Below are 15,284 nucleotides of genomic sequence, written 5' to 3'. Positions count from 1 at the left end.
CTATTACCGAAGATTTTGTCGATTGAAGCATTGGTAGGCAGTGTACAGTTGAAGATTGTAAAGTGCCTCTTTAAACGTTGAGGAATGTCATTGCGTCCTCCCCCTGGATGGATCATTGCTGCCATTAATTGTACATCAACTATTTTAGTAAAATCGCCTGGTTTATCCAAGTTGTACATTCCATGCATTTCAATCATCTGACGAACTATTTCATTAGTAATCTGAAAGACAGAAAACAAGACAGTTGTTCAATCATAGCTGGTTGCTTAACATAGGACATTAACTCATGACAAACTTGGAGAGTGAGATAGGTCTGTTCCTCAGTTCAGGCATTCATAATGTAGTCCCCTTATCGCAGTATACAGAATAATTGTGCAGCCTATTTTGATTCACTTACTGCAATCAATACTCACCAAACTGCCACAAAGTTAACTTGAGCAGGCTTTCCCTGCAGCAGCTGACATTCAGCATCCTCAGGTCCTCATTGATGAAAGCATCAGAACTCAAGACTCAAGAGAGCTTGAAAAAGCCCCACAATAGGAACAGCAATCTTACACCAGCTTTTCTGAAACCACTTGATGAAGACGCTCGAGCAATAATCAGGTTTGTAAACCTCTAAGACACTATGAGAAATGAATTAATTTTCCATTCGTAGTCACCTTTATCACATTTGGCACTTTTTATTCTGAGAGATTTAATAGCAGCTTCTGAGTTTGAACTTTCAGCATCTATTTGATGTTTGAAGGCCTCAATAGTCTGTCACATTGTAAAGGAATTGTGGCAGCTGTCAGGATGCCTTTTATGAACGTGCAACATCTTCTTTGTATGGTCAGATACTAGCTGGGAATTAACACCATATACAAAAGTTACTGACTTCTATTACAGTACACTGGTGGCAACACATGTATAGTCAATGAGATCCTGGTCATGAGGAAGGCATACTGCTACACATGAGGTAGAGATACCAGCGTTGGACCACAGTGGACACAATAAGAAGTTTCACAACACCAGATTAACACCACAACACCACAATAGTTTTATTTGGAATCACAAACTTCCGAAGAAATGCTCCTTCATCAGGTGAGTCAATCTGGCTACAAGGTGAAGACATGTAAAATTGGCGGCTCCAATGTCCTGATGAGCTCTATGCGTGCTATGCCCTTTTTGAGCAAGAGGTCAGTGAGAGCACGCCCTCCATCCCAGAAGCCTCGGATACACCTGTATCTGAGGTCACCGTAGCAGATGTCAGAGCAGCTTTTTTGAAGGTGAATCCACGGAAAGCAACTGGTCCGGATGGGGTGCCCAGACGAGCACTCAGATCCTCTGTGGATCAGCTGGCAGAGGTATTCACAGACATAAAGAACAAAGAAATTTACAGCACAGGAACAGGCCCTTCAGCCTCTTCCAAGCCTGAACTGCCCAACTGCCTGTACCCTTCCAGGGACCATATCCCTCCATTCCCATCCTATTTACGTATTTATCCAGATGCTCCTTAAAAGCCACTACCATATCCATTTCCACTACCTCCCCCGGCAGCAAGTTCCAGGCGCCCACCGCCCTCTGTGTAAAAAACTTGCCTCGTACATCTCATTCAAACCTTACCCCTCACATCTTAAACCTATGCCCCCTAGTAATTGACTCTTCCAACCTGTGAAAAAGCTTTTTACTATCCACTCTGTCCATGCCTCTTATAATCTTGTAGATTTCTATCAGGTCTCCCCTTAATCTTTGTCACTCCAATGAGAACAAACCAAGTTTCTCCAGCCTCTCCTCATAGCTAATGCCCTCCATACCAGGCAACATCCTGGTAAATCTTTTCTGTAACCTCTCCAAAGCCTCCACATCCTTCTGGTAGTGTGGCAACCAGAATTGAACACTATATTCCAAGTGCAGCTTAACTAAGGTTCTATAAAGCTGCAACATGACTTGCCAATTTTTAAACTCAATGTCCTATCCAATGAAGGCAAGCATGCCATATTCCTTCTTGACTACGTTCTCCACCAGTGTTGCCACTTTCAGTGACCAGTGTACCTGTATACCCAGATCACTCTGCCAATCGATACTCTTAAGGGTTTTGACATTTACTGTTTATTTCCAATCTGTATCTGACCTTCCAAAATGCAATACCTCACATTTGTCTGGATTAAACTCCATCTTTCTGCCCAAGTCTCCAATCTATCTATATCCTGATTAATCCTCTGATAGTCCTCATTGCTATCCGCAAATCCACCAACATTTGTGTCGTCCGCAAACTTACTGATCAAACCAGTTACATTTTCCTCCAAATATATATAATATATAAATATATATTACAAACAGCAAAGATACCAGCACTATCCCTGAGGAACACCACTTGTCACAGCCCTCCATTCAGAAATGCCCCCTTCCACTGTTACCCTCTGTCTTCTATAACCGAGCCAGTTCAATATCCATCTTGCCAGCTCATTTCTAATCGATGCGACTTCACCTTCTGTACCAGTCTTGCCATGAGGGATCTTGTCAAAAGCCTTACTGAAATCCGTGTAGACAACATCCACTGCCGTACCCTCAATCATCTTCGTCACTTTCTCAAAAACCTCGATCAAGTTAGTCAGACATGACCTCCCCTCCAAAAAAGCTATGTTGTGTCTCGCTAATACTTCCATTTTCATCTTCAACCTGCTTTCACAACAATCTGTGGTCCTTTGAGCTTCAAGAAGATGACCATCATCCTGCTATCAAAAAAAGCCTTAACGACTATAGTTCGGTGGCTCTGACATCTATCCTTATGAAGTGCTTTGAAAAGTTAGTCTTGGCATGAATCAATTCCAGTCTCCCAAATTGCCTGGATCCACTATAGTTTGCCTAACACCACAACAGGTCCACAGCAGATGCCACCTCCCTGGCCTTAAACTCAATCCTGCAACACCTAGATAACAAAGACACCAATGCCGGACTCCTATTTATTCACTACAGCTCAGCCTTCAACATCTTTATTTCTCCAAAACTCATCTCCAAACTCCACAGCCTGAGCCTCGGCTCCTCCCTCTGAGACTGGACTCTGAACTTTCTAACCCGCAGGCCACAATCAGTAAGATTAGGCAACAACACTTCCTCCACTATCATCCTCAATGCTGGTTCCCACAAGGCTGTGTCCTCAGTCCCCTAGTACACACTTCATATATCTATGGCTGTGTGGCCAAATTCCCTTCCAACTTGATTTTCAAGTTTGCTGATGACACTACCGCAGTGGGTCGGATCTCAAACAATGACAGGACAGACTACAGGAATGAGATAGAGAATCTGGTGAACTGTTACAATGACAATAATCTCCCCCTCAATGTCAACAAAATGAAAGAGATAGTCATTGACTTCAGGAAGCATAGTGAAGAACATGCCCCTGTGTGCATCAATGGGGATGAAGTAGAAATAGTCAAGAGCTTCAAATTTTTCAGTGTCCAGATCACCAACAACCTGTCCTGGTTCCCCCAGTGTTGGCACCATATTTAAGAAAGCCCACCAACTCTTTTAGTTTCCCAGAAGATTAAGGAATTTTGTCATGTCAGGCATGACTCTCACCAACTTTTACGGTTGTACCATCTGGTTTATCACAGCTTGGCATGGATCCTGCTCTGCCCAAGACCACAAGAAACTATAAAAGGTCATGAATGTAACTCGATCCATCACGCAAACCAGCCTCCCATCCATTGACTCTGTCTACACTTCCTACTGCCTCGGAAAAGCAGCCACCATAGTTAAGAACCCAATGCACCCTGGACAATCTCTCTTCCATCTTCTTCTGTCAGGAAAGAAGATAAAGACTGAGGTCACGTACCAATCGATTCAAGAACAGCTTCTTCCCTGCTGCCATCGGACTTTTGAATGGACATACCTCACACAAAGCTGACCTTTCCCTACACCCTAGCTATGACTGTAACATTATGTTTTGCCCTCTCTCATTTCCTTCTCTAGTAACAGTATGCTTTGTCTGTACAGTGTGCAAGAAACAATACTTCTTACTGTGTACTAATACACGTGACAATAATAAATCAAATCAAATATGTGCATATATCACCAAAGTTGGAAGATTACTTTAGACCAGTAAAATATCTCTATGAGAGATGGAATTCCATCGTTATGAAGTGCTTTGAAAGGTTAGTCATGGCACAGAGCAATTTCAGCCTCCCAGATTGCCCAGATCCACTACAGTTTGCCTACCACCACAACAGATTCACAGCAGACACTGTCACCCTAGCACTCCTGCTCCTATTTCTTATGTTCTTATGTTCTTATGTACATCCAAACCTGGAACACTTAGACAATAAAGACACCTATGTCAGACTCCTATTCATAGGCTACAGCTCAGCTTCCAACACCATGATTCCTCCAAAACTCATCTCTAAACTAAGAACACAAGCACATAAGAACATAAGAAATAGGAGCAGGAGTAGGCCATCTAGCCCTTCGAGCCTGCCCCGCCATTCAATAAGATCATGGCTGATCTGAAGTGGATCAGTTCCACTTTCTCGCTTTTTCCCCATAACCCTTAATTCCCTTGTCTGTCAAAAACCTATCTACCCGTGACTTAAATATATTTAGCGAGGAAGCCTCCACCACTTCAATGGGCAGAGAATTCCAGAGATTCACCACCCTTTGAGTGAAGAAGTTCCTCCTCAACTCCGATCTAAACTGCCCCTCCCCACTTATCTTGAGGCTGTGCCCTCTAGTCCTGCTATCCTTTCTAAGCGGGAAGAATCTCTCCACCTCTACCCTATCCATCCCTTTCATTATCTTATTCGTCTCTATAAGATCCTCCCTCATCCTTCTAAACTCCAACAAGTACAGACCCATTCTATTTAGTCTCTCTTCATAGTCCAACTCCCTCATCTCCGGTATCAGCCTAGTGAACCTCCTCTGCACACCCTCCAAGGCCAAAATATCCTTGCGCAAGTGCAGCGACCAAAACTGCACACAGTACTCCAGCTGCGGCCTCACCAGTGCCCTGTACAGTTGCAGCAAGACCTCCCTGCTTTTATATTCTATCCCCCTCGCTATAAAGGCCAACATCCCATTCGCCTTCTTGATCACCTGCTGCACCTGCAGACTGGGTTTTTGCGACTAGTGCACAAGGACCCCCAGGTCCCTCTGCACTGTAGCATGCTGCAGCTTTTCACCCTTTAAATAGTAATCCCTCCTACTATTATTTCTGCCAAAGTGGATAACCTCATACTTGCTAACATTATACTCCATCTGCCAGGTCTTCGCCCACTCACTCAGCTTATCCAAATCCCTCTGCAGACTTTTCACACCCTCCACGCTATTTGCTTTATCACTCATCTTTGTGTCATCAGCAAATTTCGTCACCCTAAACTCAGCCCCCTCCTCCAGATCATCTATATAAATGGTAAATAGCTGAGGCCCCAGCACCGATCCCTGCGGCGCTCCACTAATCACCAACTGCCAATCAGAATAGCACCCATTGATACCAACTCTCTGCTTCCTATTAGACAACCAATCCTCTATCCACGCTAACACCTTACCCCCAACTCCGTGCCCCCTAATCTTCTGTTGCAACCTTTTATGAGGCACCTTATCAAACGCCTTTTAAAAATCTAGAGACACCACATTCATTGGTTCCCCTCTGTCTAGTGCACTAGTCACATCCTCATAGAAATCTAATAAATTTGTCAAACACAACTTCCCCTTAATGAATCCGTGCTGCGACTGCTCGATCAAACCATTCAAACCATTCCAACTCTGTGGGTTGGATCTCAAACAATGACGAGATAGAGTACAGGAAAGAGATTGGGAATCAGGTGAACTGATGAGGCGACAATAATCTTTCCCTCCATGTCAGCTAAACAAAGGAGATGGTCATCGACTTCAGGAAATGTAGCAGAGGACATGCCCTGTCTACATAAATGGGTTGAAGTCGGAATGATTGAGAGGTTCTGGTGTCCAGAGCACCAACAACCTTTCTTAATCTCCCCACGCTGACACTATGGTTAAGAAAGTCCACCAGTGCCTCTACTTTCTCAGGGGGCTAAAGAAATTTAGCATGTCTGCTACGACTCTCACCAACTTTTACAGAGAAAGCATTCTTTCTTCTTGTGTCACAACTTGGTATGGTCCCTGTTCTGTCCAGGATTGCAAAAAACTACAAAGGATTGTAAACAAAACCCAATCCATGCCCAGTCCAAGCCAACCTCCCATCCATTGACTCAGCCTATACTTCTTGCTGCCTTAGAAAAGAAGCGAGCATAACCAAGGACCCCAAGCACCCCAGACATACCCTCTTCTAGCTTCTTCCATTGGGAAAAAGATACAAAAGTCTGAGGTCACGTACAAACTGACTCAAGAACAGCTTCTTCCCTGCTGCCATCAGGCTTTTGAATAGAAATACCTCTTATTAAGTTGATCTTTCTCTACACCCTAGCTATGACTAACTTTGTATTCTGCACTCCTCTTTTCTTTCTCTATGAACAGTTTCAAGGAAATGAGCAAGGAAGTTTTTTTTTACACAGAGGGTTATGGGTGCCTGGAACCTGCTGCTGGGGAGATTTGGAAGCATATACAATAGTGACTTTTAAGGAGCATCCTGACAAATACATGAATGGGATGGGAATAGAGGGTTATGGTCTCTGGAAGAGTTGGGAGTTTTACTTCAGTCAGGCAGCATGGTCAATACAATCTTGGAGGGCCAAAGGGCCTATTCCTGTGCTGTAATTTTCTTTGTTCTTTGGTATGCTTTGTCTCTATTGTGCAGAAGAAACAATACTTTTCACTGTAGATTCATACATGTGACAATAATAAATCAAATCAAATCAAGTCCTGAACTAGCTGAGTTACCACCAATGGATAAATCTGAGCTGAAGTATTCAAGTTGAAATATTTTACCTGATCTCCCCACTCATTGATCACAGGCATGTTGATATCATCAACAAATACAGTCATTTTGCGTCCACTTGGCGGTCCATAAGTGCTCCCTACACGCTTTTCCACATAGCTTTCAACTGTTCTCTGCAAAGGTAAACACATATTTACTGCAGTAATTGCAAAGATTAGCAACCACCAGTTAATATAGAAAATGCTATCAGTTTAGTTACATGCAATAACTATATACTTTGACAATGTTAAAACTTCCAGCTCTCAGATTAGTCCTTGCTGTAAAAATCCACACTCTGCAACAAGATTCCTGCACTCATTCCCCATTGGGCAATTGGGTCACTTCACCTTCCCGATATCTGTCTCTTAAATAAGAACATAAGAACATAAGAAATAGGAGCAGGAGTAGGCCATCTAGCCCCTTGAGCCTGCTCCGCCATTCAATAAGATCATGGCTGATCTGAAATGGATCAGTTCCACTTTCCCGCCCTCTCCCCATAACCCTTAATCCCCTCTCTTATCAAAAACCCATCAACCCGCGTCTTAAAAATATTAGCGAGGTAGCCTCCACCACTTCAACGGGCAGAGAATTCCAAAGATTCACCACCCTTTGAGTGAAGAAGTTCCTCCTCAACTCCGTTCTAAACTGCACCCCCCTTATCTTGAGGCTGTGCCCCCTAGTCCTACTATCCTTTCTGAGTGGGAAGAGCCTCTCCACCTCTATCCTATCCATCCCATTCATCATCTTATATGTCTCAATGAGATCTCCCCTCATTCTTCTAAACTCTAACGAGTACAAGCCTAGTTTATTCAGCCTCTCCTCATAGTTCAACCCCCTCAACTCCGGAATCAGCCTAGTAAACCTCCTCTGCACTCCCTCCAAGGCCAAAATATCCTTGCATAAGTGCGGCGACCAAAGCTGCACACAGTACTCCAGCTGTGGCCTCACCAGTGCCCTGTACAGTTGCAGCAAGACCTCCCTACTTTTATATTCAATCCCCCTCGCTATGAAGGCCAGAATCCCATTCGCCTTCCTGACCACTTGCTGCACCCTGTAGGCTGGGTTTTTGCAACTCATGCACAAGGACCCCCAGGTCCCTCTGCACCGTTGCATGCTGCAGTTTTTCGCCATGTAAGTAATAGTCCTTCCTACCATTATTCCTACCAAAGTGGACAACTTCACACTTGCCAACATTAAATTCCATTTGCCAGTTCCTGGCCCATTCGCCCAGCCTATCTAGATCCTTCTGCAGACTTTCCACACCCTCCGCACAATTTGCTGTTCCACCAATCTTGGTGTCATCAGCAAATTTCGACACCATACACTCAGTTCCCTCCTCCAGATCATCTATATAAATGGTAAATAGCTGAGGCCCCAACACTGATCCTTGGGGCACTCCACTAGTCACCAACGGCCAATCCGAATAGCACCCATTGACCCCCACTCTCTGCCTCCTATTTGACAGCCAATCCCCTATCCAAGCTAACACCCTACCCTCAACTCCTTGCCCCCTAACCCTCTCTTCTCTTAAAGGAATCAGCTTCTATATTTACATCAAACAATGGATCTGGTTTTTATCACAGTTATCTTTGAATATCTGAATTCTTCACAATTCGTATTTGAGGAAAGATGTACTGACCTTGGAGGCAGTTTGTCTGGATGATCCTTCACCAGAGCGGAAGATGAAGAGAATAGAACAAGGCATAGGGTGAGAGAAGGGGGTTTGTGCAATTGACTGAGGTGTCATTGACAAAAAGACAAATGGAATGTTGTAAGTGATGGTGATAGAGGTTGAGAATGGTGCTAATAGCACCCATTAAGAGATTGGATGTGCAACTGGCAGTAAAAAGGCGCAGAGTGTCAAAGCACAACCTGAGGCATGTGGTAGATTGCCCCAGTGGGGTGTGAGGTGAAGAGCGTGGCGGGGGTGGGATGGGGGGCGGGGTGGTGGGGTTGGAAATAAGATGAAAAGCAAGATATAGAAGTTGTCAAATAAAACAATGGAAGAAATGATATTAAAAATAATTGGAAGAATATAAGCAATAAAATGAATTAATACAATAAAAATAAATGAAACAAAATAAATGGAAATGGAGAGTAGGTGGAAGAGAGAGTTCATGAACTGAGTTGTTTAACTCTAGTCTAAGCTCTTGTTTAACTATAGTTTAGCGACTATAGAGGTAACTCTATGAAACTTCTACTCAAGGCAGTCACCATAATCTTTCTCAGTCAGGTTCTCTCCAGCCAGACTCACAGCTGGTCCCCAGCAACGGGGACCAGACGTGATGGTCTTGCTGGTAGGAATGGAGGTCAGGGATAAGAGGGGGCACTTGGCACTCTGGCACTGTCAGCCCACCACCTGGCACTGCCATTAGGCACTGGGTAGTGCCAAGGGGTGGGGCCTGAGGGTGTCAGGGCCAGGGGAACAGGCCAATTGGTAGAGGGGATATCCAAAGCACACGTGAGGGAGGGAGGGGGATCAGTTCAGGTGGAGAGAGGTTACAAGGTTGTTTTTTCCAATCGGGCGGAGGTGGTGTCATTTGGGTAGATTGGCTCGGACAAGGGATCGCAGGGGTTGATCAGTCCAGATGTGGGGATTGGGGGGGTGTGGTTGGCCGTGGGATCCTATGATAGCTGAGTGGATGCTGTGTTTAAGTCATGAAGACTAGCTGAGAGCAGCAGAAGCTGTATATGTCTCACCTCTCACAGCAGAGGGAACTGTGCATGTGTAATGATGCCCTCTGCTGCTCTCAAGACGACTCAAAATCGAGCCAGAGCGAGGCAACTTCTTGCCACTGTGCCCAGCATACCTTCCAATTCTATCTTTTATTCTCTTTCTATGCTTCTCAAACTTTATTCTAACTCTTATAACTATGGAAAATTTTCAGACTGGAGGTCAGTTACCAGTGGTGTACCACAGGGGTCAGTGTTGGGTCCTCTGCTATTTGTGATTTTTATCAATGACTTGGAAGAAAGGGCTGAAGGGTGGGTTAGTAAATTTGCTGACGACACCAAGAAGGCTGCAAAGAGATAGGATGCAGAGCTGGGCCGAAAAGTGGCAGATGGAATTTAACCCTGACAAGTGAAGTGATTCATTTTGGTAGGACAAACGAGGGGCATGCACACGGTGGGTTGCTCTTTGTTCTTTGTTGAATGCAGATTACAGGGTCAACGGCAGGGTTCTGAGGAACGTGGAGGAACACAGAGATCTTGGGGTTCATATCCACAGATCTCTGAAGGTTGCCACACATGTGGATAGAGCCGTGAGCAGGCTTACAGTGAGTTAGCGTTTATTAACAGGGGGTTTGAGTTTAAGAGCCGTGGGGTTATGCTGCAACTATACAGGGCCTTGGTGAGACCACATTTGGAATATTGTGTGCAGTTCTGGTCACCTCATTATAAGAAGGATGTGGAAGCATTGGAGAGATGCAGAGGAGATTTACCAGGATGCTGCCTGGTTTGGTCGGTAGGTCTTATGAGGAAAGGTTGAGGGAACTGGGGCTTTTCTCTTTGGAGTGGAGGAAGATGAGAGGTGACTTAAAAGAGGTTTATAAGATGATGAGAGGGATAGATTGAGTGGACATGAAGAGACTATTTCCTCAGGTGGATGTAGCTGTTACTTGGGGTCATAACTATAAGGTTCATGGTGGGAGATATAGGAGGGATATCCGAGGTAGATTCTTCGCTCAGAGAGTGGTTGGGGTGTGGAATGCACTGCCTGCTGTGATAGTGGAGTCGGACACGTTAGGAACTTTCAAGCGGTTATTGGATAGGCACATGGAGCACACCAGAATTATAGGGAGTGGGATAGCTTGATCTTGGGTTTGGACATAGCTCGGCACAACATCGAGGGCCAAAGGGTCTGTACTGTGCTGTAATGTTCTATGTTCTGTGACTGTAACACTACATCCTGCACTCTCTCCTTTCCTTCCCGATGTATAGCATGTTTTATCTGCATCACGCACAAGAAATATTACTTTTCACATATGACATTAATAAATCAAATTAAATTAAATGAAATCGCAGCCAGCATTCGGGCGATTTAAGTCCCACCCTCTCCCTTAAAGGCAAGAAATGGTTTTTGCTGTTTCTTTTTACTCTTAAGTGTATAAGATTGTAGATTTGGACTCGCCCAAAAAGTGGATCAGAAACTTTCCCGTTTTCATGCTCACCCTAGGCTTCGATTGTTTTTCAGAAGATCACCCTCAGAGTCATATAGTGCAGAAAACTCCTTCGGCACATCGGGTCTGCGCTAAAATAACTATCACTAAAGGCATGCAAATCCAAATGTCCTTTTGAAGTTCTGCAATGTCCTCTTCACAGTTTACAAAACTTCTGAATTTTGTGCTATCTCCAAACTTTGAAATTGTCTCATGCATATATGAGATACATGATAGCTTAAAAATTGATGGAGATGTTGCATTACATCAGTTGATTGCATGTAAAGTTGACAAGTCACCAAGACTGTATGAAAGGGGAAGGTTGGAAATTGTGGACACACTGGCCATCAAGTTCCAACAACCTTCAGTTTATAAGATGAGAATTTCTATCAGGTGTTAGTCTTATCAAGTTCATTTTACACCCTTATACATAAAGCTGTATGTTACCTGGAACATGTAGGGTTCTGTGGCAGAAGAAAAATTCAAACTCTTGGACAGATGTTCTTCAGGATCATATTTCTTCAAATATCCTTTAATCATTACTGTTTTTGCTGTTCCCTGTTCTCCAGTCAAGAGCACTGCCTATAGAACATAGAACATAGAACACTACAGCACAAACAGGCCCTTCGGCCCACAAGTTGCGCCGATCATATCCCTACCTACCAGGCCTATCTATAACCCTCAATCCCATTAAATCCCATGTACTCACCCAGAAGTCTCTTAAAAGACCCCAGCGAGTTCGCCTCTGCCACCACCGATGGCAGCCGATTCCAATCACTCACCATCCTCTGAGTGAGAAACTTACCCCTGACATCTCCTCTGTACCTACTCCCCAGCACCTTAAACCTGTGTCCTCTCGTAGTGACCATTTCAGCCCTGGGAAATAGCCTCTGAGAATCCACCCTATCTATACCTCTCAACATCTTATAAGCCTCTATCAGGTCGCTTCTCAACCTTTGTCTCTCTAAGGAGAGAAGACCGAGCTCCCTCAACCTATCTTCATAAGGCATGCCTCCCAATCCAGGCAACATCCTTGTAAATCTCCTCTGCACCCTCTCAATAGCTTCCACATCCTTCCTGTCGTGAGGCGACCAGAACTGCACACAGTACTCCAAGTGGGGTCTGACTCGGGTCATATAAAGTTGCAGCATTATCTCCCTACTCCTAAACTCAATTTATTAATTCGATTAATGAAGGCCAGTACACCATACGCCTTCTTGACCACATCCTCCACCTTCGAGACAATTTAAGAGTCCTATGGACCCAGACACCCAGGTCCTGCTGCTCCTCAACCCAGCTAAGACTCCTACCCTTGGTGTTATACTCCTTCATCCCATTGGACCTGCCAAAATGGACCACTACACATTTATCCGCGTTGATGTCCATCTGCCACTTCTCCGCCCAGTCTTGCATCCTATCTATGTCTTGCTGCAACTTCTGATATCCCTCCAGACTATCCACAACACCACCAACCTCTGTGTCATTGGCAAACTTACTAACCCCATCCCTCCACTTCCTCATCCAGGCCATTTATGAAAATGACAAACAGCAAGGGTCCCAGAACAGATCCCTGGGGCACTCCACTGGTGTCCAACCTCCATGCAGAAAAAGACCCATCCACAACCACTCTCTGCCTTCTGCAGGCAAGCCAGTTCTGGATCCACAAGACCAAAGCCCCTTGGATCCCATGCCCTCTCACCTTCTCAAGAAGTCTTGCATGGGGGACCTTATCAAACGCCTTGCTGAAGTCCATGTAAACCACGTCCACGGCTCTTCCTTTGTCAATGTGTTCAGTCACATTTTCAAAGAACTCAACCAGGCTCATAAGGCACGACCTGCCCTTGACAAAGTCGTGCTGACTATTCCTGATCATTCTAAACTTCTCTAAATGCTCATAAATCTTGTTCCTCAGAATCCTCTCCATCAACTTACCAACCACTGAGGTCAGACTCATCGGTCAGTAATTTCCCGGGCTATCCCTGTTCCCTTTCTTGAAAATATGAACCACATCTGCAGTCCTCCAGTCCTCTGGAACCTCTCCCGTCTCCATCGACGACACAAAGATCATTGCCAGAGGCTCCACAATCTCTTCCCTCACCTCCCACAGTAACCTGGGGTACATCCCATCCGGTCCCGGAGACTTATCTATCTTGACAGAATTTAAAAGTTCCAAACCATCCTCTTTCTTAACATCCACATACTCAATCTTTTCAGTCTGCCGCAAACCTGTAGTACAACCTCCCAGATCACTTTCCACCGTGAATACCGAGGCAAAGTACTCATTAAGCACCTCTGCCATTTCTTCTGCTTCCACACAGACTTTTCCCCCTTCACCTTCTATAGTTCCTATCCCTTCACTTCTCATCCTTTTACTCTTCACATATTTGTAGAACGCCTTGGGGTTCTCCTTAATTTTACCTGCCAAGGCCTTCTCATGGCCCCTTCTGGCTCTCCTAATTTCCTTTTTAAGTTCTTTCCTGCAACCCGTATACTCCTCTAGATCCTTAACATTTCCTAGCTCTCTGAACCTTCTGTACGCCTTTCTTTTCTTTCTGACTAGGTTCATTACAACCTGTGATTATCAAAAATATTTTTGACGTAGGAAATGGGTTTTGTACCTTTAAACAATAAGAACATAAGAACATAAGAAATAGGAGCAGGAGTAGGCCATCTAGCCCTTCGAGCCTGCCCCGCCATTCAATAAGATCATGGCTGATCTGTCGCTGCTCAGTTCCACTTTCCCGCCCTCTCCCCATAACCCTTAATCCCCTCTCCTATGAAAAAACACAATATGAAAACACAATATGAAAAAACACAATATGAAGAAGCATTGTTAAGTTGATTTTAACTTCTTTTTACGTATTACTAAACTATTCCAACCTAAGAATTAATTTTGAGCACCTGGAAAAATAAATAGCTTTCCACAAAATTGGTATAAATGAATTTACCTCAGAGTTTCTGTGGCCAGCCTAATTGGTAAAATTGCATATGCTGGAGTCACAGAACAAATTTCTTTCCCCCCATGTCCCGCGACCCCCTCCAACCTCCTCCTGACCCTGATTCAGTTGAGAGTTGTGCTTGTGCTGATTGCAGTAAGAAAAGCCAAAGTCAAAAATCAAAAAGGGCGACAGTATGCAGTACTGAGACTGTGGGGAACTCTGCGAATGGGTCCAGTAAGGCTAAGAGAAATAAAACACTAGAGCGTGCAAAACATGACCTGTAAGATGATCTGAGAAAGCAGGACAGAGAGTAAGGGAGGTTGAAATTAAACTGCATTTATTTCAATGCAAGCTTCCTGACAGGCAAGGCAGGTGAAGACAGAGTATGAATGTGTGCATGGGACTGGGATATTATAGCTATTACTGAAACATGGCTAAAGGAGGACAGGACTGGCAGTTCAATGTTCCAGTGTACAGATGCTGTAGGAAAGATAAAACAGGATGTCAGAGAGATGGGGTCATTGTGTTTTTGATTAGGGAGAACATCACAGCAGTACTGAGAGGGATATATCCAAGGGTTCGCCCACTGAGACCATATAGATAGAACTGAAAAATAAGGGAGAAATCACTTTGATAGGATTGTACTACAGGCCCCCAAATAGTGGGAAATCCAAGTGTTGCTGAATCCTTATGTCTCTTCAGCACAATCTCCTGTCTTCTATAGCTAGGTTGTACATCCATTATCTGAGATTTGTACTCATTGATAGCCATGTAGACAAGTAGCACCATCAATAATACTGGCTATTGCCTGAGTGAAATGCATTGCCTGATTCAAAGGTCATGAAAACTTATCCTAGTCACTGAGGACCCAGATCCAGGCATGATTGGATTTCTGGGTCATGTAATGAGAAAAAAAAACAATGAAGCTTTCTATTATATGCTTACCTTATTTTGTTTTGCTATGATATCCACAAGAAAGTTGGTCCTAACATTGTCAACATTTGGTACGAGGATTGAAGTGTAGTCTGGCTCACTGTTGGGTGGATATAAATATTCCTGAACCCAGATTTTCCAATTCTCCCAGTCACCTGAATCAAAAAACAAGCACAGGAGACAAATGTTCATGAAAGGAAGATTCATTGTAGTTCCATCCTACTTTCAAATTAGCTCTGGCAAATAAAGAAACATTTCAGGCTGTTTTGTCTCTATTTAACTTATTTTTTCCAATCTCAACTCTTCCTTCTCTTCTCTTGTCCAGTCGATTCCTACCTATATCTATGATACTTCACAGAATTACAGAATTGTTATGATGCGTGGATA

General features: G+C 44.1%; 1 protein-coding gene across 1 annotated transcript in view; it reads right to left on the bottom strand.

Annotated features, from left to right (window-relative positions):
• LOC145345623 (dynein axonemal heavy chain 8-like) overlaps window positions 1–15,284 on the bottom strand; it is a 1,557,438-nt gene that overhangs the window by 491,313 nt on the left and 1,050,841 nt on the right. The window contains exons 56-59 of the mRNA XM_080193457.1: window positions 14,910–15,052; window positions 11,473–11,607; window positions 6,877–6,999; window positions 8–221 (exon numbers count right to left, since the gene is read on the bottom strand). Coding sequence (XP_080049583.1) covers window positions 8–221; window positions 6,877–6,999; window positions 11,473–11,607; window positions 14,910–15,052 — 615 coding nt within the window. The remainder of the gene's footprint in view (window positions 1–7; window positions 222–6,876; window positions 7,000–11,472; window positions 11,608–14,909; window positions 15,053–15,284) is intronic.

The sequence above is a fragment of the Carcharhinus amblyrhynchos genome, chromosome 7, assembly GCF_965287045.1.
Source record: "Carcharhinus amblyrhynchos chromosome 7, sCarAmb.v2.hapA, whole genome shotgun sequence".
In the NCBI taxonomy this organism is placed as follows: domain Eukaryota; kingdom Metazoa; phylum Chordata; class Chondrichthyes; order Carcharhiniformes; family Carcharhinidae; genus Carcharhinus; species Carcharhinus amblyrhynchos.
Note: the sequence above shows the minus strand (reverse complement) of the source record. Positions and strands in the feature narration are given on the sequence as shown.